General features: G+C 37.2%; 1 protein-coding gene across 1 annotated transcript in view; it reads left to right on the top strand.

Annotated features, from left to right (window-relative positions):
• LOC149568962 (ras-related protein RIC1-like) overlaps positions 1–24,888 on the top strand; it is a 62,901-nt gene extending 38,013 nt beyond the window's left edge. Inside the window, exons 5-8 of the mRNA XM_089821769.1 lie at positions 6,755–6,826; positions 23,733–23,888; positions 24,199–24,302; positions 24,486–24,888. Coding sequence (XP_089677895.1) covers positions 6,755–6,826; positions 23,733–23,888; positions 24,199–24,302; positions 24,486–24,594 — 441 coding nt within the window. The 3' untranslated portion in view covers positions 24,595–24,888. The remainder of the gene's footprint in view (positions 1–6,754; positions 6,827–23,732; positions 23,889–24,198; positions 24,303–24,485) is intronic.
• The last annotated feature ends 655 nt before the right edge of the window (positions 24,889–25,543 follow it).

Genomic DNA, 25,543 nt, shown 5'->3' with positions numbered 1-25,543 from the left:
TAGTGTTTGGTTTTTATATTTTAGTTTATAATATTTTTTTTTTTACTATGTTTTTTTCTGTAATGTCCCCTTTTCTGCTAACATCAGAGTTTGAGGGACTAGCCATCTTCGGAGGCAGTGGCTTGGCTTGGGAGGGTCTTGTCTTCTCCATAATTTAGTAAGTTATAGGTTGGTCTTCGTTTGGCTCAGATTGAACTTTGTTTGGGCTTAGTTTTGTGTAATTATTTGTGGTAAGTTGGGTGTTGATTGAGTTGGACCCTTTCTATTTTTGGAAAGTGCATTTGGTCACATGGAGAAATAATAGGTGTGATTCTTATTTCAGACGACATATTTAAATGATGAGTATTTTGGGAGTTATTATATTTTTAGTGGCCAAATTATTATTAAATCATTAAATGGCTTATTATAAAGTTATAATTTAACTTAATAATTTCATTTAAGTTGAGGGTTGAGTCATCATTGGAAGGGACCATTTATTTAATTAATTATATGCCCAAGCCAAATATTAAATGTTATAAAGTGATGTTGTGTTGGAGAAGCTTCATAAGTGAAGTTTTGGAAACAAAAGGCCATTTGGAGATTATAAATATGAGCTCATTGTGAAGGAAAAAAAAATCCGATTATTTGATTATCTTATTTTTGCTCTTGTTGTCTTTACGACATTTCTGAGTCTGAAGTTTTTGTGCCCTTGCTGAAGTATGAGGGTTTGGAGCTGAGAAGTGCTTGGTAAATTGACAATTGAGGTATTGTGAATTAGTATCTAAGAAGTGCTTTGCAATCTGCTGCTGAGGTATTGCAGAATTGGAATTAAAGTTTCATAATTCAATATTGAGTCTTCCATTTCTGTTCTATTGTTGCTTTGGAAGAAATTATTTGTGCCGAGAGTTTGTGGTGGGCTGAATTCTGTGGTTTGATCAAGTCAGAATTTTAATTGCATTGGGCGATAATTTTATCTACATTCAGGTGATCCAATATTGGAGAATTGAGTTTTAAAATCTCAATTGCTTTCTGCAAATTGCAAGTATATTCTGGATGCCAAGAATAATTGTGTTGGGGTTATTAGGGCCCAAATTTAAGCATCTGAAATCTCTGAGAATTGAGCGCCTAACTTCATGCCATTTCCAGGCTGGTGGTACCTGTAGTTTGCTGCAGCATACCGGTAAACAGAATTACCCTACTTGCTGTGCATATTCCTCTTGGACAAGGCGATATTGGACTAAGTTTGGGCATGGTCTTTTAGCCCTGATTGGATGCTTCAAAGTTTTGCTAATTGGAGCGATTCTGGTCTGCTATTATGCTCTGAAAATTCTGCTCCCACTAAATGCCTGGTTCCTCTACTATTGGGCGTTAGATTCTTCAGAATTCTGGGCATTTACATCGCTGCTGTTGATGGCAGAACATTCACCATTTGGCATCATTTTTGGCTGCTGTAGCAATACATTTCAGACCTGCAATTTGGTGGAGAAGCTTGAAGCTAATTGTGACAATCATTTCCAGGTTCACACATAGTTGTATGGTGTTTAGCGATTGCAATCTTTGTTAAGACTATAATTGAAGAGGAATTGTCATTCAACTGTTTATCATCTTTCTAATATTGATATGAATGTGAAGTTTAAAATTGAATGAGTAGGGAATTGACATTACATCTGCTTGTATGAATTTAACCCATTATAAGATTTGAAGATTCTTAAAGTTCCCATCTAACATTCTAAACAAAGACTAAGATCTCTGTTTCAGCCATACCAAGGAGCGATTGCCAAATGTTTGACAAAATGCTAGATTGTTAATTAATGAAAGAAATTGATGATTGTTTAATCTATAACCAGCTTAGGGTTATTACATTGTCTATAGTGATTTAAATATGTATGTGCATGTTAGTGTTCAATGTTTTTTGTTTTTTTTCTTTACATCTTTTGAATGTTTTTTCATAAACCCAAAACCAGATATACAGTGCTAGATGATGTAGTGTTGTATCCAAGGAATCTCTGATATGACTAGAATACAAGCTCATATATGGATATATCTAGATATATTATACATGCTGCATCTAGGAGTATCATATGAATATCTGGCATCAAATATGTTGATGTTTGTATCCAACCAGGTGAGGGGAAGTATTCAACAATGTAGAAGTTTGTAATGGATTTGGGACCTAATATGCAACCCTCTTGTTGAATTTGGAAGAGAGTAAACACAAAAGGTGCAAGCACATGATTTAGTGAAAGAGCGGGGGAGGGAATTCGCAAAAAGATAGAAAAGGTTTCAAATGTTTTTATTGTTGAGGCCTTGAAGATATCTTGACAAATGTTTCAGAAAATCAAGAACATGCATTAAACTTGAATGGTAATACATCAATTGAATAGATTTTGAGTTTATTGCTGCTAGTAATACCATTTCATGGGATAACTCATTGAACTATGTGTTTTCTAACTTTATTAATGCTCAAATATATTTATTGTGCTTATTACTATTTGAGTTGCTTGTTCTTGCAATGGCATGGGTTTGGAGTTCTACTAGGTTGGCATGTCAATTTTTTACCTGCTTGGGAATGGGTGCAGAGCTATATATTATACAACATTAAAAAATATATTAAAACACCTATGACTCAAAAAAAATCTTAATGTTATGTATAAACATATATTAAAATACAAATTATTTACAAAACATCCTATAATTCATAATATTTTTTTGTTTAGTGAGTTGCAGAATGAGCATCCTCTTCCTTTTATTATTTTGTAATCGAAGTAGAAGAAAGCTTTAGATTTGTGTGACAAGGACCAAGAGAGAAGATAACCTACTAGATAGAGATCAACAATGGAATAAAAACTTACCTTCACATCCAAACTTCACAATAAGAAAACAAATAAATTGAAATCTCCATCCTAAGGTATACTACAATATGAGCATCATTTTTTTCTTTCGTTTTCTCTTGGTGAAGAGAGCTCCCATGGTCTATTGAGAACTGCCAACTACATAATCTTGGGCTTGTAATCTCAAATATTCAACCTCAAATTGTTTGCCATGCCTCTTGCCAAAATGTTAAAAACAAATGAATTGGAATCTTCATTCTAAGGTATACTAGAATATGAGCATTATTTTTTTCTTTTGTTCGCTCTTGGTGAGGAGAGCTCCCATATCCTATTGAGAACCACCAACCACATAACCTTGGGCTTGCAATCTCAAATATTCAGGCGCAAATTGTTTGCCATGCCTCTTGCCAGAATGTTTGTAGTTTGATTTTATTATTTTTCTTGCAATTTGAGTAATGGAGGTTGTTAGATGAAAGCTAGTTCATCATAATGCTTCATGAGGTCCCAAAGGCCCAAATCATCTTTATCCTTTGACACTTGATCCTTGTAAGGTTTAAGCAAACTTTTTGAGTCTTTCTCTAAGTCTTTAGAAGTCCACCATCTCATTGCATGGTTAGCACATTCCAAAGTGGGCTTGTTGTGACCTTTACACACCATGGCCCCATTGCAAATGGGGACCCCCTTTTTCTTGTGTTAGGTTTTGGTAACTGAAGTAACAATCAAAGCTTTAAAAGAATGAGGGTTGGTTGAGAAAGCAAGTTGTCAGATTGCTAGTAAAAATTTGGAATGCTCAGGTTGGGGTTCTTCGGAACCAAGTTGTAATGGGTTGAGTGATAATTCTAAGCGCATTAAAATTTTGTCTAGTCAAATAGTCTAGAATATATTATAAAGGCATATTTTATGGATAAGGGCCTAAAAATCCTTGCCTAAAATTCCTTATAAAAACTGATTTTCCAAACTTAAAATGAGAACAATCCTAATGAAAATCAAAATTTCTTTATAAAATGGTGAAAATCAGGATGATGCATGAATTCCCCACTTGTAATGGTGAAAATCTGGATGAAGCATGAATTTGCCCATTTAAAATGGTGAAAATTTAAGTAAGGCATGGATTTCCCCACTTTAAATGGTAAAAATATGTCTGGATGAAGAATTTCCCCACTTTAAAGAGATATTTGCAATGAAAAACCTACTAAGTGTTGGAAGAAAGTGAAGACTCCAAATGTTGAGTGATTTTCCCCTCAGACTTCAAATTATTAAGGTGATTATTTGTCCAGAGGCCCTTTCTCCTGATGAAGATGATTTTTCCCCTCTTTCAACACTTAGAATTTTTTTTGAGCTCTAAAGTTTGGAAATTCAGATGGAGTATGAAATTCCTCTGTCTAGATGAACATGGAAATCCCCCAAATCTAGATGGAGGTCGATTTTCCCCTGGGAGGCAATTGTAGATGAGTGAAAAAATTCGAAGTATGGATTGAATTGGATCTATATTCCCCACATCTGGGCAAAGTGAAGATAAAAATGATCAATTATAAAACTAGGAATTTATCCCTATGGGGTTTGAATTTCCCCTCTTGGGTGAATGAAAATTACAATGGATCAATCCTTATGGAGTTTGAATTTACACTTTTTGGGATGGTAAAAGGATGACTTAGGAGAGTAAAATATGGTTAATTTATTGCTTTGGTGAAATAAAATAAAAAAATAAATTTAATCTGAAAGGGAAATTAATTAAAATACATTTTACACAAACTTCAAGGTGGCAAGTTTTAATCCCACTTTGCTTGTGAGCATGAAACTTCAACCAAAATCTACTTTAAAAGAGCAAGCTACAGCCACAGGAAGATACAAGGAATTCACTAAGTGATTAAAGGTGGTGAATGCAAGAGCTTGAAGGCTGAAAAGGAAATTGCCCATCCTTAAGGGAGTTGGAAATCAATCGAAGAGGGCATCAACCACTGACAAAAACCTTGACATGATTGATTGAGGAAGCAAAATCAAAACATTATCATAACGTCCCAGGAAGAATTTCACAAAGTAAGATGTTAAAAGAAAAGCGTATTCAGATTTTAAGTCTGAATTGTTTTCCACACGGTGATTTTCTTGAAAAATTCATACAAAATTCTTAAGCCTCAAACCTTTCCAAACTTAATTGCAGATTAATTGTGAGGTCAAAACACAGTTTTGGCTACTGATTTGAGGCTTCAAATGGCTGAAATTGTGAGTCTTCAGACTGAAATATAAAAGCTTCTCTACCAAGGGTGATTTTTCCTTTGGAAAATCACAGAAAACTCTTAAGCTCTTAAACTATCCCCAACTTGATTGCAGATCACTTGCAAGGCCAACATCTGATTTTTAGGACTGATTTCTGAAACTTCTAAAAACGGAATTGTCTGCTCGATTGCATTAAAATGAGACCTTAAATTAAAAATTACAAGGCAGAAGTCGCTAAAAATAGTGACATTACTATAGCACCAAAAATATCTGAATCTAAATATAACCTAAGATGACCATTATAGTAAATATAATATCATTTTAATACCCTCCTTTAATGTTCATCGTACTACCCTACAAAATATGATACATGTCTTGTGGTCACAAAATTTTCAGATCATTCTGCTGCTATTGAGACTCTCATTGGATCCACAGAATGTCAATGACCAAGAGTAGCCTAGAAAAAGCAGAGAAGGTTGTCCACATCTTCAGAATGGTCTGCAACAAGAGAGTGAACTTGCTGCTGACTCTACCACTGACCCTCCCCAGAGTCTACAAAATCACTGACTAGAAATTATCACAAAAACATCCAACCTGATGTTGGATGACTGAGCTTCCCTTTGCTGTAGAGAAAGATACAGTGAAAACAATTGCCAAACCCTCCAAACCCTTGCAGATGAGCAGAATGCCCCAAAACTGACTGCAAAATATTCTTTTTTCTTATCCAATTATTTTCATATATATGCATTTATATACATATGTATATATGTCTATATACATATACATATGTATGTATGCATGTATAGAAACTTGAGACAACTGACTTGTACAAAGTAGGAGCATGTTGGGCTCCTTATAAAGCAGCAAGGTGTAAAAGACCAAGGAAAAAGTATTTGCTGTGCTGATAAAAATATAAAAGAAAAATGTCTGAAAAGCCTCTAGAAACACATCTAGATTCTCCATTGGTAACCAACTAGATTGATCTATTTGAAGCCGATCAAATGAAGAAGAAATATGACTGAACTTGCATATCTATATATAGTTGCTACTATGCTAATAGATTACAAACTGCTTCTGTCTGCACGCTGCTCTCTCTCTCTATCAGTTGAGACCTTCTTGGTTGTGAATTGGTCTGTTCTGCTTAAACTTGGAGCATGAAATTGCTAATTAGCCCCTTCCATTCATAAGTGGTAGAAATGAATCAGTTATGTGTCTGGTATGCGTCCAATGTTTTTTACATACATGATAAGGCTGCCATGTTTAGGGAAAGGCCTTTTGGTGACCAGTGAACTGTGAAGTCATAGCTATGTTAATCTTATCTACATACTTCGAATGTAAAAGAGAATAACAAAAATAAATATTACAATGGCTACTAAAATTCAATACTAAAGTGCTGGATTGCTTAAGCCTGCTATAAGATTGGCAGCCTTAAGAATCTTGAACTTAAGCTTGATAGTGCAGAACTTAAGAAAACAGTAGTTACAAACTACAGAAAATGATTTGTTGTAAACAGGAATATTTTATGCTTTTATTGAAATCTAATCTGAGGAGCCATGTTCATTAACTCAGTGAAATATAAACAAGTATTGTCGCAGAATTCTAAGCTTTGTGGTAGAGTGTAAATTAATGACATTTTAACAGTTACTGTTCTGTATAAATGATTTAAACTTGCAACTTTAGACATATAGTTTTGTTGCTAATACAGTTTTAAATTATCATTGTTCCCTTAGTGGGACACTGCAGGGCAGGAACGTTTCAAGACAGTAACTAGCAGTTATTACCGTGGAGCTCATGGTATCATTGTAAGCAATTTATCCCTTGGCTTAACTTGAATTCGTGGTTGCTCTTTAGTTATATTTGTGTAAAATGTAGGATATCCACATACATTTTACCATTCAAATTTGGTATTTTAAATTTTAAATATCATAGAGAAGCTATGCAAATTGTGTGCATCATATAATTTTTGCAAAAATGTACTATTTATCAAGTAAGAGCTTATAAACAACTTGGATGTTATGAACACCATGTATCCATGCTTGTTTTGAATGTTCTGTAGTGTCTTGTTTAGTTTCTATTTTGTCAAATAGAAGCTTATATACAAGTTTTCTTTTAGGAACAATGATTGTGGGATGTTAAAGGGTCATATGAACAACCATCAACCACTTGCTTAATCAGACCAGACGAATACCATATGGAAACTAAATCGTGAACAATTTCAAAATAAAAACAGTGGCATTCTTTGTTAACTCCCTCAGAAAGATTCAAGACTTGCTTTTGTAGTGTTTTCAAGCCAATAAATTTGAAAGATTCAATGCTCAGTCCTAATAATGGTTCTGTAGGGAGAACTATAATGTCAGCAATGAAATATCACATATAAACAAATCCTTGAGCATTTAGTCACTGTTTAATACACTAAGAATTAGCAGAAAATGTATATGCACATTGGTCTTCTTCACTGTTCGCAAAATTATAGCTATAGTGGGCAATTTACTCGTATTTTGACTTCTGTGCATTTTGGCATTTCACTTCAAGTTGTGCCAACTTTTTGACAAGCTTCCCTCTCTTTGCCAACTTCACACTTCTTAATTCTAAACCTCCTTAATTCCCAAAAGCTCCCATTTCTTAACCAGATGGTATATTTATTTTTATGGTTCCTGTCTGTTGTAAGATTGATATAATATGTGGGGAAGAGGAAGCAATTCAATTACAACTCTTTCAAGACCGTGGATGCTGAGTTGAAACTTATAGAACTCCCGATAGATGAAATGTTAAGAATCAACAGTGCACTGTGGGAGCATTAACTTATATATATGATGTGCTCTTCACATTGACTCTAAGTCAGCTCCTCTATTTTTTCAAATTGCATAACATTCTTAAAGGAATGCAATGGTTCAATCAAAATTGACATTGGGCGCTACCCATGCACATCAAAGCATACATTTTGTTATAAAGATCAGAGATCATGATTCTACACAAACTACAGTCGGTCAATTTTTTCATTGGTGCATGAATTTTCAAGAGTATAATAATGCCATTGCTATGTGTGTGTAAGGTGTAGTGTCATGTACCCACAAAAATAAGATATCATTTAATCAAGGGAAATAATAATCAAGATAAAGAAAACAGTTCAAGACAGCAATTTCTTAAAATAAAAGATAATTAAAATGTAGTTAAGGCTAAAGAGTTGTGACTCTATTAAAATGGCAAAAAAATGAGAAGGCATGACTCCTTCCTCATATGGGAAGATATAAAAGGGACAAGTATCATGTAAGAATCCGTCTCAGGAAGAAAACATACAGCACTAGTTCACCATTCAAAATACATATATATAGAAATGACAATGTGCTTATGAACCAGCAGTTTAACTCTCAAGTTATGGCAGGATGATTATACCACTGTTATTAATTTATGAGTAATTGCAAGATGTTTCATAAAATACCAAACATAATCAAATACATGAACTAAAACCTGCACATGTTTTCACAACACCCCAAAAATATAGTAAATTGAAATGAACCTGTCAGTTGCTGTGATGGAGAAGTAGCAGTCTACATGACCAGGTCTGGTGAACACCACGTCCGATGAGGGTCCCTTGACTGTCACTGTCCTCGAATGTTTCCAGCAACCCATTTACTGGCCCGTAGGAATATAGCTGCAACCATAGCCACTTAATCTCCTAACCTCCACGTTTTCTGTCATATGTCCTCCCTATGCTATCCGGTGCCTGTTATATGTTCGGTTCAGCTAATACAGACTGGGTGTAATTGTTTCCCTATACTCCTACACATCCAGTTCTGACGTTGAACCCCTGTATCAATGTTACCACTGCCCGCAAGTTCCTGTGTAACCCGTGGTACCCAAATCAAGCTCCTCTGATTACTAATGGCCCCTGTCTCTCCAATATCTCTGCGGTGAAGGGCAGAAAGTCCCAGTATTGCTATCTCCAAAGTTACGGTTGCACTATTGTATTCAAATGGACTTCAACGTGCATTAACAAGCTTCACTATGCCCGTACCTGTCTTAGCTGAGATTCTTCTGTTACAGTCCCAATACGAGCAATATATTTCCACACTATTCTTATCCAAGATGAATCTCCAAGGAGCAGCTGGGGCTACATCCAACTCCTCACACTTTGCTATTAAGGTTATTCGTCCTTAAGAGCGACCAATCACATTTAAGCAACCATTTATTGTTTTCAACAATATTTTATTCATGGTGCCAATCCCAATGTAGATCCCTTGCATTTATAACCTTGAAGTGAGAGAAGTTGCAAACAACTAGGCAATGTGGGATAAAAAGCCTATTTCGTCTTTTAGTCGCTTAAGTTATTTTTGTCAGAAAGTGACTTTAAATGATAAAGTACTTTATAAATCAACTTTATAAAATAAAGTGACTTAACTATAGGAAGTACCCACTTAATATCTCCTCAACGAAACCACGAGACTCTTGTGACTGGCTGGATTCCATAAAATAAGTGCTGTTAGCCTATCTGGATGGAAAGATAGACCAACAAGGCGCCATAAGGTCTAGTGTGGAGAAGGGGACATTACAGTCCTCCTTTCCCGGGATTGCTTACCCTCAAGCAATCTCAGTGCCAGATGTTGCAGGATTGTTTCGCCCTCCCAAGTGGCATCTTAATATGGCAATTCCTTCTAGCGAATTAGATACTCTTTGATGGACCTGTTACACAACTTCCTTTCTCTGATCTCAAGTACCTTTGCTGGGACTAAAACTAGCTTCCCTTCCACATCAAGTGGAGGCAATCCAATGGAGGCTACTACGTGCTGACCAATCACTTTCTTGAGGCAAGAAACGTGGAACACATTATGAACTCTACCGTCATCGGGCAAGTCTAGGTCATAAGCAACCTCGCCAACTCTCCGAGTAATGCGATAGGGACCAAAAAATCTAGGCACCTATAAGGTTGAAGACGAAGGTAAACCATGTCACCCAACTCAAAACTCTGCTCTATCCTACGACAATCAACATACATCTTTTGTTGATTTTGAGCCTGTAGAATGTTCTCCTGAAGAGATTTGAGAATGCCTTGCTGGTCCTGTATCCAATTCCCAGCTAGTGGTGCCCTGCTGTCCTGCAAAGCGAAATCTACAAATGAAAAAGGTTCCCTGCCATAGAGAGCTTGAAATGGAGTCATCCAAATGGACATGTGGTAGGAGTTGTAGCAATACTCTCCTAGATAAAACCATTTAACCCAAGCTCTCTGCTACCTTGGTACATAATTCTGGAAATAACCTTCTACCCATTTGTTTACTATCTCAGTGTGCCTGTCCGTCTGTGGGTGGTAACTCGTGTTGGGTGTCAACTCCGTACCTGCCAATCTGAATAGTTCCTACTAGAAAGTGCTGAGAAACTTGCTATCCTTGTCACTCACAATGGTTCGAAGGAGACCATGTGGACAAAAAACCTCTCGAAAAAATAACTCGGCTACCTGAGAGGTTGACCAATCTGCCGCTATAGCAAAAAAGTGAACGAACTTAGTCGATCTATCCACAACCACAAAAATGGAATCGTTGCACTGCACCCTCGGCAAACCTGTAATGAAATCCACGGAGATACTCTCCCATTTCTATGCTGGAATAGGGAGAGGTTGTAATAATTCGGCTGGAAACTCGTGCTTTGTCTTGTTCTGTTGACAAGTCCGACATTCTCTGATATGCTGAAGGACATCATCCTTGAGGCACCTTCCATAAAAACCTTTCCTTGACCTGTCTATAGGTTTTGAAGAAACTTGGATGTCTGATTGATGGTGCATCATGAAGAGTCTCCATAATCTTTCCTTTTGAGTTTAGATTCTGGTACGAGGTAGATCCTATCCTTATAAAAATCACATCATCAATTACCTTGTACCTGCTGTCCTGGAGCTATCCATCCATAATCTAACACGCTTGAGTTTTTTTAGAACACTCAACCAGCAATTGGGACTTCCAATCTGCTGAAACCTTAGAAATGACACAACATTCTATTATTGAAGGTCTCCTGAAAAGCGCATCAACAACCACATTGTTCTTACCCTTGACATACTCGATGTCAAAATCATAGGCTTGAATCTTGCTGACCCACTTTTGCTGTCTTTCATTTAGGTCCTTCTGTTCTAAGAAGTAGCACAAACTGTTTTGGTCCGTCTTAACAGTGAATCTGCCACCCACCAAATACTGTCTAAACTTGGCTAAAGCGTGCATAATGGCTAACATTTTCTTTTCATAGGTGGAGTGCAATCTCTCACCGTCCTTGAGCTTCCTGCTCTCATAAGCTATCGAATGTCTATCTTGCATCAAAACTGCGCCAATTCTGCTCCCTGAAGCATCACACTCTAGGACAAAAGGGCAAGAGAAACCGGGCATGTGCTCATCACCTTCTTGAGCTTATCAAAGGTCACCTCTGCATCATCTGTCCACCTGAATGCCCCTTTCCGTGTGAGATCGGTGAGGGGAGCTGCTATCTGTGAGAAGCCTCTAGCGAACCTCCTGTAATAAGAGCAAAGACCAAGGAAGCCCCTCAAATCTGATACGTTCCTCGGCGGTGGCCAATCTAGGATTGCCTGTATCTTTTCCTAGTGTACCTTCACCCTATCTACACCAATCACGTGACCAAGATAAAATAATCTTAGTCAATCCGAACTCACACTTTGACTCCTTCGCAAACAATGAGTGCTCCACAGATGCTCCTCCTAAGTTCTGCTGAAAACTAGGATATCATCAAAAAAGACTAACATGCTCTTGCATAACTGTTTTCTAAAAATGTGGTTCATACATGATTGAAATGTGGCCCGCGCATTGGTGAGTCCAAATGGCATAACCAAGAACTTATTGTGTCCATAGTGACATCGAAAAGCTGTTTTATGCACATCCTCTTTGCAAACCCATATTTGATGGTACCCAGATCTAAGATCTATCTTCGAGAAATAAACTGCCCCATGTAGTTCATCTAGTAACTCGTCAATGCAAGGGATAGGGTACCTGTTCTTAATGGTCCTCTTGTTGAGAGCATGGTAATCTATACACATGCGAAGAGTGCCATTCTTCTTCACCAAAATGATTGAAGAAGCGAAGGGACTGGAGCTAGGTTTGATGTCTCCCATATCCAAGAGTTCCTTTATTGTCTTTTCTATTTCCTCTTTATAGTGCCTGGGATGACGGGTTTGGCGCCCTCCTCTAACTCAATGATATGCTCAAACCCTCTATTTGGGGGAATGATCGGGGGTATGTCCTCAAAAACCCTCTGAATGTCAACATGAATCTGCTGTCCTGGGTCTAAAGTAGCCTTAGAAGAAATGAAACAGTGGGCTGCCCACTCTTTGTCATTATGCCTCATAATAGCCTCCATCTTGTGAGCTGAAATCAATTGGGGTTTACTCTCTGTCATGGCCTTGAGAATTACTAGCCAGTCATCCTGTAAGAATTCTAGCTACATCTTATCATGATCAACTGTGTACCTGCCGATACTCTGCAACCACTCTCTTCCCAACATGGTGTCTAACCCATCTAAATTGACCACCTAAAAATCTGCCTCTAGAAGGAAGTCATTAAAGTGAATCGATAGTCCTGGTACTTTCCCTGTGCACTTCAATCTATCGCTGCTGCCACTCTAACCTCGAACTCGGGTATATCATCAACCTGTAACTTCCTCCTTGAAACCTAGTGTGTACTTATGAAGTTATGTGATGCACCTGTATCTAAAAAGACACACAATACACTGCCCTCTAGCTACACCCTTTAAGTGAAAGGGGTGACCTGTGGGATCACTAGAAAGGAAAGCTATGATAGGGGACTGTTCCAGAGTGGATTTCTTCTTCCTCTCTTTAGGAGGCTGCTCCTCATTCTCTTCCTCATCGCAGCCATCAACCTTGCTGCCCTCTTGTTGCTCATCCTCTTCTTTCGACATAACCTTGACATAATGTATTTTACCTTTGCCAAGGCATCTGTAATCCGGTGTCCAAGGCTCCCTAGACCTGAAGCATAGTTTTTTCCTCCTAAGTTCATTTCGAGTCTCAAAGTCCAATCTAGGTGGGGTAGTCTTATGCTGGTTCTTGTTCTTCTGAAATGAAGAAGATCCCTTATAAGGTTTCGTAGGAGGCTGTAGTATTGAAGAAGGTGAGTCTAGATCATGTGCAATCTTTATGGCATCATTTAGAGTGTTTGGTTCAAGGACCTTGACCAAACCTCTAAATCTGTCCTGTAAGCCCTCAGTGAACTACTTTCCGCTGTTCTGTTATATTCGGAATCATCATTGAAATCTGCTGAAACTCATCAATAAAATTGTCTAGAGATCCACTGTAGAAGACCTCAATATCCTTCCTGTCAAAACGGGTGATCAACTTAGAGCTAACAATCTCATAAGAAGTAATGAGACCATGATCCTAGGTGACCAACCCATGATGCTACCAATCATATGTTGCTCCCTCTAAATGCATTGTGGCGAATCTAATGGCTTTTGTTTTTGACATGGGCTTAAGTGTCAGGTAGGTGTCTAGCTTGTAAATCCAAGCTCTAGCGGATATATTACTGCTGCCATCAAAGGTGGGAAGAAATAACTTGTTCATGGAACATCCACATGCTTGGTTCGTTCATGGAAGATTGGATTTTGTGCTAACTTGATAACGCCTTCGTTATCAACAAATAGAGTAGTTAGTCCTGTTGGTGACATCTGCATATCCCCAAGCATCCGATGAAACCAAACTTCACATCCTGCCTTAACAGTCCCTTTGTATTTGGCCTCTATAGAGGAGAGAGAAACTGCCTGTTGCTTCTTACTGGTCCATGTGACTGCACTAGATCCCAAATTGAACACATCTAGAAGTTGACTTTTTATCATCAACAGAGCTTGCCCAGTTTGAATTGGTGAACCCATTGAGTTTAGGATTAGAACTTTGAGAGTACAAAAGTCCATAATCTGAAGTGCCCTTCACATAACGAAGCACACGCTTTGCTGCCATCCAATGATCAGCCTTAGGAGCTGTCATAGTGAGATACAGGTGACTGCGAAATTGATATGAGGCCTAGTAGCAGAGAGGTAGATGAGGTTGCCTACTAGTTTCCTGTATGTAGTATCATCAACGAAAGGAGAATTAGACTTTGCAGATAACTTGAGACCTTTCTCCATAGGTGTAGATGTAGGCTTGCAATGTTGTATACGAAATTTGTCTAACAGGGCCTTGGCATATTTGGACTGTGAGATGAATATACCAGAAGACTGTTGCCAAACTTCAACACCTAGGCAATAATGCATGAGCCCAAGGTCAGTCATATCAAAAGATTGGGATAAGTTTTGTTTGATTCCTTGAATCAAAGATGCCGAACTGCTAGTGATGATCAGATCATCCACATAAATAACCAGAAGGATGATGTCACTGTCAATAGTCTTGATGTACAGATTTGAGTTTGAAGAACTCCTCTTGAGGCCTTGATCACTGAGGTACTTATTAGTTTTGATGTACCATGCCCAAGGGGCTTGCTTCAAGCCATAGAGAGCTTTTACCAATCTGAGAACCTGATGGTCTTTACCAGCAACCTTGAAACCAGGAGGTTGCCTCATGTAGACCTCTTCATGGAGATCACCATTCAGGAAAGCATTCTTGACGTCCATCTGATGGACCTTCTAGCCAAACTGTGCTGCCATGGCTAGGACTAATCTGATGGTGCTCATCTTTGCAGTAGGAGCAAAGGTCTCCTCATAATCAATGCCCTGACGTTGAGAAAAGCCCTTAGCTACTAAACGAGCTTTGTACTTATCCAAAGTACCATTTGATTTGTATTTGATTTTGTAAACCCATTTGCAGCCAATGGGTTTTTTCCCTGGTGGAAGATCGGAAAGGACCCAGGTGTTGTTCTTCAGTAGGCTCTGGTGTTCAGATGTCGTGGCTTGTTCCCACTATAGAATTCCTTTAGCCTTGGAGTATGTTTGAGGTTCAAACACATTGTGAATGTTGGCCATGAGAGCAAAGTTAACAGACTATAGTTTTGCTCTTTTTTCGAGCAGTTCTCCCATGAATGAGCTCATCATCACGAAGATTAGCAAGTGTCTTAGCCCACCACTTGGGCTGGAGAGGAGAACGACCAACATTAGTATCAAGAGATGCTTGGTGATTAGGTTCCTCATTAGAAGAACCGGGATCAAACTCAGGTGAAACATCTACAAATCGAGGTGATCCTGCAGGAGAAGTTGGAGGTGTTTGTACAGGGATCACTAGTATAACTGGAGCTTCAAGAGTTACTGAAGCCCTCCCATCAGGTGGACCTAATGGAAGTCGAACTCCCAAATCATGAGCCTTCATAGGCCGGTTTGCTGGATTAGGAACAGGAGAAACAGGCATGCATGGTCCTCGCTGCTCATCAAAGACTAAATCACTACTGTAGATGAGACGAGATGTCTCAACGTCGATTAGGTAGTAGGCTTTGTGAAGACTGCTATATCTAGCAAGCATGAGTTTCTGACTCTTGGCATTCAACTTGGTGTGTGATGCATCAGGGATCCAAACAAAAGCTAGGGAGCCAAAAACCTTCAGGTGACTGATTCTGGGCTTGCGACCTGACCGGGCCTCTTCTGGAGTTTTACCTTTGACTGCCACTGTGGGCGACCGGTTTAACAGATAAATTGCAGTGTTAACTGCTTCTGTCCAAAACTTCTTCAACACATGTCCGTGTTCGAGCATGGATCGACCCATCTTGGTGATTGCTCGATTTCGACGTTCAACTACACTGTTCTGTTGTGGCATATGGGGTGTGGTTAACTGACGTTTGATGCCATGTGTATCCAAGGAGCTAGAGAAAACATTAGAGCAAAATTCCCCCCCATTGTCTGATCAAAGAGTAATAATAGATTTCTCAAACTCTTTTTCAACTAAAGGTTTAAATTTTTGAAATACAAGAAATGCATCTAATTTTTTTTGGAGGAAATACACCACATTTTTCTACTGAAATCATTAACAAACAACAAAAAATACCTGGACCCAAGAATAGGAGTGGCCATAGGGCCACAAATAATGGCATTTACAAGTTGAATTACTTGAGAAGCTCGCCATGAATCGCCACTGGTGAAAGGTGTGCGATGTTGCTTCCCAGCCTGGCATGCATCACAAACTCCAAGTTGTTGAGTTTGAATCTCTAGCAATCCAAGAACACGGTCATCCTGAGCAAGCTGTGAGAGATAATGCACATTTAAGTGCCTATATCGCTAATGCCAAAGTGTGCTGACAGAAGACCGTCGAGCAGCCATAGCTAAGTCTTGAGAATCACCAGAATCAATAAGTCTGAAAAGACCATGATCATCAAGACCCATTGCAACAGTAGACTAAGTCACCAGATCAATGATGGTGCACTAATGTGAACTGAAGGTGACATCCAAGTGTGGAGAATGTCACAGCAACTGACTGACTAAGAGTAGATTTAGTTCCATCCTTGGAACGTAGTACACATCAAGGAATATGAGATTCGTCCCAATAGACTGAATCTGAATGTTGTCTTTGTCGACAACTGTGTACTCTTTTCCGCCACCAAAAATAACAGAGTCTGAATAAGGCTGGTAGTCAGTAAACCAGTCTCTGTGGTGAGTGAAATGACGAGAGGCACCTGAATCAATGTACCAGACAAACGACTTTACATGATCTACAGGTCTTCTAGCCATGAAGGCGTAAAAAGAAGACTCCGTCTGCTTAGTGTGCTCTGCACTGTTCGCTTTGGGCTGCGAACCTGATTGCTTAGATTGTGCAACTAAGTGTTTTCGACATTCAACCTTCATGTGTCCAAACTTCTGGTAGTAGTTGCATTGAATGTTCTTTCGGGAACTATCTAATGCTGAAGCAGAAGACTTTTGTTGAGATGGCTGTTGAAACTTGCCTTTATCCTTTTGAAAGGATTTCGCAGCAAAGACTTGCTTTGTGGAGGTGGAACTGCAGCTACTACCGAATAGTTGTTTCCACCAATCTTGCTGAAGTAGCAGGGTGCAAAGATCAATATCCTCTTCCTCCATCTTGCGACCAATGGCAAGTAATTGATCACGGATTGCCTGAATCTGATTTAGGTGTTCCTGGAGTGAAGTGCGCTCATCCATGACAATAGAAAACATAGTGTTCTTCAGAAAGAAAGCTCTTCTTTTGTCAGAAGTCTCATGAAGACCTTTGAGATGTGTCCAGATCGCGGCAACTGTCTTGCCAGATGGAATCTGAGAAAGCTGATCATCAGCCACCAATAATTTGAGAGGCATCACTGCCTCACGATTATTCAGATCACATGTATCTTGATCAAAACCAAGAGTAGTCAGATGTTTCATAACACCTAGAACAAATTGAGTGGTGTTCCAATATTCAAAAATCGTGATGATCCACTGCTTCCAAGTGCCATAATTTTGAACATTGAATTTTGAGTTGTGCTCGAGTAGAATGTTTGTCAGAGATGCCATGGCACATTTTTCAATGAAAAACATAAAAATTGATGGAGACATGCTCTTCGAGGCAAAGAAATGGAAGACTTAGAAAATTTGGAGAGTGACCTAGAAGAGAGCTTGAAAAACCTAGAAGGAATGTGTTGTCGTTTTCGGGATTCGTTGGCTCAAAAATTGAGGTACCTACAAAAATTTGACAACCCAATTGAGCTCTCGAAAAACCCACCACGAATCTGAAATCAATATTTTTTTCGAGCTCAAAAAACTAGGGTTTCGAGCAAAAAACTAGGTCGGCGGCCATGGAGGTCAAAAACAACAGAAAAATGGTGGTTGCAAGTAGAAGATCTGTTTGATTTTTTTCAGAACAGAGGTGTTTTAACTGAGACGGTAGTGGGGATGAAACTATAAGACACAAAAGTAGATATTTCACCCTCAAAATGCTGTGTTTGGAAAACTCGTGACTGCAGAAAAACGTCCATGGAAGCCAAGATTTTTTACAGAACAATGAGCCCCAACATCTGCAACGCGAGCAAAACATCTAAAATGGATAGACAACCATCTAATAGAAAACGTGAGTAGAAAAATCGCGAGTTTCCACAAGAAATCGAACGCGATTTGCAGGTTGCGAATTGCAAAAAAAATGCGAGTTATCAAAATCACGATTTTTAGAAAAGAAACCTAGCTGAAACTCAAATTCTTTGCAGATGAATTTCTCAAAAAAATAGAAACCCTAGACGGGCTATTGAAAAAAACCTTAGAAATTATTTTGAAAATTTTTAGCGAATAATTTCGAACAAAATTATAAATTTTTCAAAAAAATTGAAGTATTTGCTTGATACCATATTACGAAGTAATTGGTAAAATACTTGCTTGTTATTAACAGAGATTGAAAGGTCATTAAATACAGAAGAATAAAACGATGTTTCCTTAGGAAACGATCATAAAGAATAGAAACATTCTATTCTAATAGAGAAAGCTAAAAAAGTGAAAGCTAACTTAAAGCTAACTAGATATTTACAATAGATTACCATTAACCAATAATAGACGATTATCTATTATCGTAATATTTATGTCCTATTTTAGCCATACCTGATTTTACAATGCCCTTCGAATTACAATGTGATGCATCAGGGGAAGGGATTGGAGTCTTCATGCAAAACAAGCATCCCATAGAGTTTGAGAGTCGTAAACTCTCATAGATTTAGAAAAACATTAGTCGATATATGATAAAGAAATGTTGGCCATACGTGTTAGCCAAATTTTGACAATACCTAGTTTGTAGGAACTTCATTGTTAAGACAAACCATAGCAGTCTACATTTCTTCTTGAGCCAAAAAAATCTTAATGATCCGCAACAAAAATGGGTAGGTAGGATTCAAGCATAAGATTTTGCTATAAAATATGTTAAGGGGGTGGACAATGGAGTTGTAGATGCTCTGTCTAGACGCCCTGACCTCCATATGGTTACCAGTATTTGAGGAGATTGGATGAGAGATATCATTTCTGAGTATGCAAAGAACCTTGAAGCCAACGAAATATTGGATGGAAAATCTCCAAATGAAGACTTCAAAATTTGGGAAGATGTTATATTTTACAAGGGAAGAGTGTTCCTAACCCCTCAATCAAGAATAAAGAACACAATCTTAAGTGAGTATCATGATAATCCTTTGTTTGACCATCAAGGGTATTTCAAAACATCTAAACAAATAAGAGATATTTTAATGGAAAGGTTTGAAGAAAGATGTCTAGAAGTATGTACAAGAATGCATGACATGTCAATAGAATAAGACAGAGCACACACATCTTGCAGGACTACTACAGCCATCACCCATTCCAAATAAGTAATGGGAAAGCATTTCGATGAACTTCATAATCGGCTAACCCAAGTTCAAGGGAAGAACAATATTTATGTAGTGGTGGATAGACTCACCAAATAAGTTCATTTCTTTCCAATTAGCACCAAGTCATCAACACATCAGATAGTGGAACTATTTTTCAGAGAAGTATTTAGACTCAATGGACTTCCACTGAATATAATCAGCGAAAGGGATAGCAAATTTATTACTCAATTTTGGCAGGAACTATTCAAACTAGCGGGAACCAGTTTAAGGCCCAACATGAGTTACCACCCCCAAATAGAGGGGCAAACTGAAATTGTAAATAAGTGGTTGGAAGGATACTTGAGGAACTAAATTAACCAGCCATCAGAAGGAAAGATCAAATGGTTACATTTAGGATGATTCTGTTATAATACAACCCATCATATGTCCATTGGAATGGCCCCTTGTACAACTTTATATGGTTATGAGGCACTGACATTTGTGAGCTTGACCCCACATGATAGTCAAGTGTTGAGCGCACAAGATTTTATTCAGCAAAGCTCAGATATTTTAAAAACTCTTACTTCCAACAAGCTCATAATCAACAAAAGATCTATGCCGAGAAGAAGCTCATCAAAAGGACATTTGTTGTTGGAGATTTAGTGATCCTAAGATTACAACCATATAAACAAACTTCAATTAAAAAGAATGGAACGAAAAAACTCAAAACACGATTCTATGGACTGTATTGGGTACTAAGGAAGATTGGTGAAGTAGCATATGAAATACACAACTCCCTAAAGGGAGTAAGATCCACAATAATTTCTGTCTCAAGGCTTAAGAAAGTATTAGGGAAACAAATAGAGCCTCGAACAGAATTACCCCCACTTGATGATGAAGGTCAGCTTATCCTAGAAACTAAGATCGTCCTCGATACCTGAGAAAGGAAGCTGAGGGATAGGACGATTACAAAGTATTTAATCTAATGGAAGAATTTACCCAAGGAAGATGCCACGTGGGAGAAAGAAGAAACTATCAACTTGCTTGAGGACAAGCAAAATCGAGCAGGAGGGATTGAAATAACCCTCGAGAAATAGAGTAAGCACTTGATTTGATAAAATTGATAAAATTATTAAGAACTGCTCTCCTCACTTTAGTTAATGAATAAATAATAAATACAAAGGTTATTATTGATCAACAATTCATTTATTTAATGCTTCAATGGTTATAATTTGTTATTTTTCTTTAATTAAAAATAATAATGATCCAATTTGTTATTATTTCGAATAATAACTAATCATTATTGATAATAATTCATTTATTTTATTTTTCAATCAATAATGTTGAAATATGATAGCGTAGGTCAGAATTTAAGGAAAAATCAATTGGCAAAATGTATGTATATGTGTGTGCATGTATACCAGTTCACCATGTGAACTGATTACATACACACATACACATTGACATGATTTACTCTGTCCTTAATTCTTTGAGATCTTCCTTAAATCAATCTGATCGAACCAAGTACGAATATCTGATTTTGCTTCTCTTAGATCAGGTTGCAAATTCCTGATCCTTATCTATCTTGTATGCATTTATATGGACCGAGTAAATGGTCCTATTTACATAACAGATTGGAGGCTAAACCATTATTATATGCATATTAACATGCCCGATAATCATAAGGCTTACTAATTCATTTTGGCGTATAAACACACCCGATCATGATCGAGTCTTTTGGATTAGTTTAGTCATCGTGTCCCTTCAATGAGACTTATCACTGAACAGTCACGTCTGCCTGTGTTATGCCTCTGGGGTGTTATATTTATATTGACCGTTTACAAGAGAAAAGACATCAAAACAAATAAATGTTCTCTCTCTACAGATCGGTGATAGCAGCACTGTCTACTACAATATAGACATTCAGATTGAAATCTCTAGTATTGCAATATTACCTCAAACACTTGATAAAATTATCTGCAAGACAATTCAAACAGAGTCAGTATTCTGTCTTTCACATTTGTCATATTCATAACAGCTTGACAGTCTGATCATAAGTTTAATAACAATTACAAATAATAAATAATATAATATTATCAGACCATTCAATAATAATAATTAAGCAAACATCAAAACCATAATAATCCATTATTTAATGGTAGTAATGTTTTAGGAACATAAATTGGAGTAGAGGCATGACCAATCATGGTCACGGCCTTCTATACTCTAAACCTGTGTATATAAACAATGCCTAACCCATTCAATAGGGCATTCGAAAAAGGAATGATTGATAGGCAGTATCGTCTGAGCAATACACGGGCAATTTAATAGTGATATAGCAGTGGTAGATTGGAAAGCTGTGTCAGCTCCAGCAGGCACAAGGTAGCCCACCCTAGTCAGAGGTTGAGGAGAGCATCCACATCAGAATATCCATGTGGAGTTTTAGAAGAAAGGCTAGCCATGTCATACAAACATCACTGCTCCAAACATCTTACTCAGTTGTCAACCATTTACCCAAGCTTCCCATATAAACAGTAGTGTGGCACAGACAGTAAATGTTAGTGGTTACAATAAGAGGACCAATCCCAGTTATTTGGAAAATTATGGTCGAGGAGATAAAGGACAAAACACAGGAAGAAGACTAATATTAAAATATCTGGTGTATCTATCAAAGAGGCGACCGCAAAAATACATCAGAAGTCAACAAGTAGACGACCAAGAAAAGGATTATAAAAAGATAATTAATAACAAATTATTCCCAGGAAGAATTCTAGTTGCAGAAGGCACCTGTGAGATTTATCAGAATCAAAAAATTAAGTCAGAGACCAAGAGGTCTTTGAAAGGCTTCCATAAGATCTTTTACAGTATCACATTAAAGAAAGGCGGGGATTGAAGATCTCTGAAGGTCTGTATACCGAAAGAACCCAAATCATATGCATATGAAAGGATGAATATACCTATGGTTATTCATAAGGCTCAGGACATGTAGAATCTCTCCTAAGAAGATGGATACAGCAAGGTGATTATCCATAAGGTCTTATCGAGAGGTCGGATTGTGAGGAGATGACACACAGTGGAGAGCTGCTCTAATACTAGAGCCCTAGAAAGTGCTCCCCCAGGAACTAAGTGTTTGATCACAGCCTCTCTTTAAGATGGGTATTAAATGGGAATTAGGATCTCATCTCTTAATTTTGCATATAATTTAGTAGTTATATTTCTTTATCGTTGAGTACTAACATATGTTGCAGGTTCATTAGCCAGGAGCTTGAGGATTTCTGACCAAGAAACAAGGGATAATACAGAAAAGGCTCTATTCAGGAAGTAGATGTTATAGTATGCGTGCAGGTGTTTGTACTACATATTGGAGGTCATACTTTTGAATCTGAAAAGCAATAGAGTTGTATGCCATGTTGAATGATATATAAGGTATTTGGGAAAAATTTCCCTTTTGGGATTTTAGAAATTGGGTTTCATACACCAAATTCGGTGGCTTGCTTGGATGCAACCTAAAAAGGCTACACTTACCTTTTACTACCTTATTTTTTGAGTCCTATTTAATGGGGGAATTCAAACTCTGCAATTAATGATGTTTCACATTACCTCTGATACCAGCTAACTTCTCTCTGCCTGACATTTGAAATTTGCGAGATCAATTCAATCTGGCTTTGTTACCAGTGTCAGTAAAGACTGAAGAATGAGACAAAAGAAATTGGCATTTGTTCTTACTTGGAGAGCCTTGCATTATATTCTCGATCATATTCCTAAAATAGGTGGTGGTTACATTTTAAAGATAGACATAGATAAAACAACCTAACAATCAACTAAAGTAATTATAATGTTAAATTGCAATTCTAGTAGGTATGAATAGGAGATGAATAAAAATACAAAAAGCTTTTAGAATTTCATATGTTGGGACTTCTTTGTTCACTAATTATAATGGAAAATTAATTTTATTGTCTAATTTATGTAAGAATGCTAAGAGATTGTCATAACTTTTTTCAATTATCCCTATAACAATTCTAATTGCTAAATACATCTGATTAGCTAAAAATATTACAATCTTTTAATGGTTGTAATATTTCTTTCAGCTATATTTTTGTTTAAAAAAATTACTTTTATTCAAAAGTTCATCCACTAATAAAGTTTAGTGAATGAATATATGTTTTTAATAACTAGACCAAACAGCCTACGGGACCCACAGAAAGCCAGTAGACAGATAAGTGTGCGAAGCCCAAGACACCCGTACCTACTGAATATATTTTTCCTCTGCATCTTGGATCTTCTACTGTGTATCTTGATCAGAAATCTTTTACTCTTGTTATCCTTTCTTCAAACAGATTATTCGAAGTGTTTAACATTTGTGTGTTAATGTGATTGAGCTTACATTATGATGGTCCATATTCACTACCTAATCACATGATGTTAAAATTTGAAGTGTTGGTCACTGACAATGACAATTATTGTATTGATGAAAAAGATTTATTTATCGCAGATTGTTTACGACATTACAGATGTGGAAAGTTTTGATCATGTCAAACACTGGTTGAGTGAGATTGAAAGATATACAAACGACAATGTAAACAAGATTCTGGTTGGAAACAAATGTGATTTATCTGAAAAGAGAGCTGTAGATCAACAAACGGCTAAGGTATATATTTTATTGTTGCACTGGACCTTTGGAATTTTTGAAAATTGCATTAAGATCTTCTCCTTGAGTATTTTTCCACTTGAGTAGATTTATTTTGGCTTTGAACATTCCAGTTGCACGAGTATTACTAGTAAAAGTGATATTTTCATAATTATCTGTATATCATATATCAATTCGATTTCGAGATCTATCTTGGGCCCTTAAGAATGATGTCAGGCATTAGTTGTGCAGCTGTCCAGAAGAATCACGCCCCATCCTTTTTGCATATTCCCATCCCAGGTTCCTTCTTTGATGTGTTTTGAGATTTCAGGACTTTGCCAGTGAAACTGGAATTCCATTCTTGGAGACGAGTGCCAAAGATGCAACAAATGTTGAACAAGCATTTCTTACTATGGCCAGAGAAATTAAAAAGAGGTAAGGCTTGGTGGAGATTCAACGTTTCATGGCTTCTCATTAACGAGTGCATCTTTTCTTAGGAATAAGTCTTGTTGTATTTAAATCTTATGTTTGACTTACCTGAATAATCCTGCGCAGAAGTACATTAATCTTTAGATCATATTAATAAAGTTTTGAAAGTGCTTTTCTGGCTTTTGACAGGGTAGGAAGTCAAGCAGCAACAAAGAACAGCCAAAAAAGTACTATTCAAATTAAAGGAGAACCTCTTGAGCAGAAATCACTTCAACAGACAAGCAACTGCTGCAGCTAAGGCTAAGATGGCCCTCATAATATTTGTGAATGCACTGTATAAATGTGAGATGATTTTTTTTTGTGTGTGCATGTCTTAAAATTTAAATGATGACTTGAGAGCAGTCACTTTTCCTCATCTGTGCTTTTTACTCACTGAAAAAATTGTCTTCTTCTGTAATTTGGCAGTGTTATTTTTTAATCTTATAATGCCAAGTAGTTTTCTTGCATATAGATGAGCAATACAATGTCAATAGAAACATACGGTTACATTTTTTTGTAATGATATTATGAATATAGTGATTGATTTCTGAAATATGTAATGTTGTTTTAGTTTCCATTGCCTTCTTAAGTCTTGAAACTTCTCTGGTTTTTGATGATAGAGATTGAGCTTTAGGTTCTTTTATAGTTCTGTTTGACATTTTACAACATGATTCTAAAGATTTGTCTAAAAACCAACCGCTACACATAATCAGTTTTGGACATTAAACTCATCCCTGGTTCATGCTTTATTTTGGGAAGCTTGAAAGAATTATTTTTAGATTACATTGTAATTGACTTTCATTATTCTTCTAGAAGTAAAATGAACTTCAATAGACCTTGAGACATCCATATCTAGAATTATTCTTTCGAAGTTCAGAGTTATTTTTAATTACAAGAGTTTGATTATAGTCACAAGACTCACTAGGCTCTAAATGGGTCTTGGAGGCTTGTCATGACTTGGGCATCTGGCGAGCCTTAGAGGGCAGAGGCTTAAAGTGAAGGAACTAGAGGAATTCTGAAGAATGTTTAAAAGTGAAAAATAAGGAAAATCGATATTTGCCCTTCTGAAGAAACAAAGGAATGATTTTTTTTTTTTTGGGTCATGTTGAATGAAACTTTTATTTTTTATTTTTTTACCTTTTCCTAATTAGTTTATATTTATGCTTTTAGTTTGTTAAGTCAAAATCTGTCCTAAGTCATGCTTCCTA

The sequence above is a fragment of the Cupressus sempervirens genome, chromosome 3 (genome assembly GCF_028749045.1).
Source record: "Cupressus sempervirens isolate cs-2001-9-10 chromosome 3, ASM2874904v1, whole genome shotgun sequence".
NCBI classification, from domain to species: Eukaryota; Viridiplantae; Streptophyta; class Pinopsida; order Cupressales; family Cupressaceae; genus Cupressus; species Cupressus sempervirens.
This window is presented reverse-complemented; position numbering and strand designations above follow the sequence as displayed.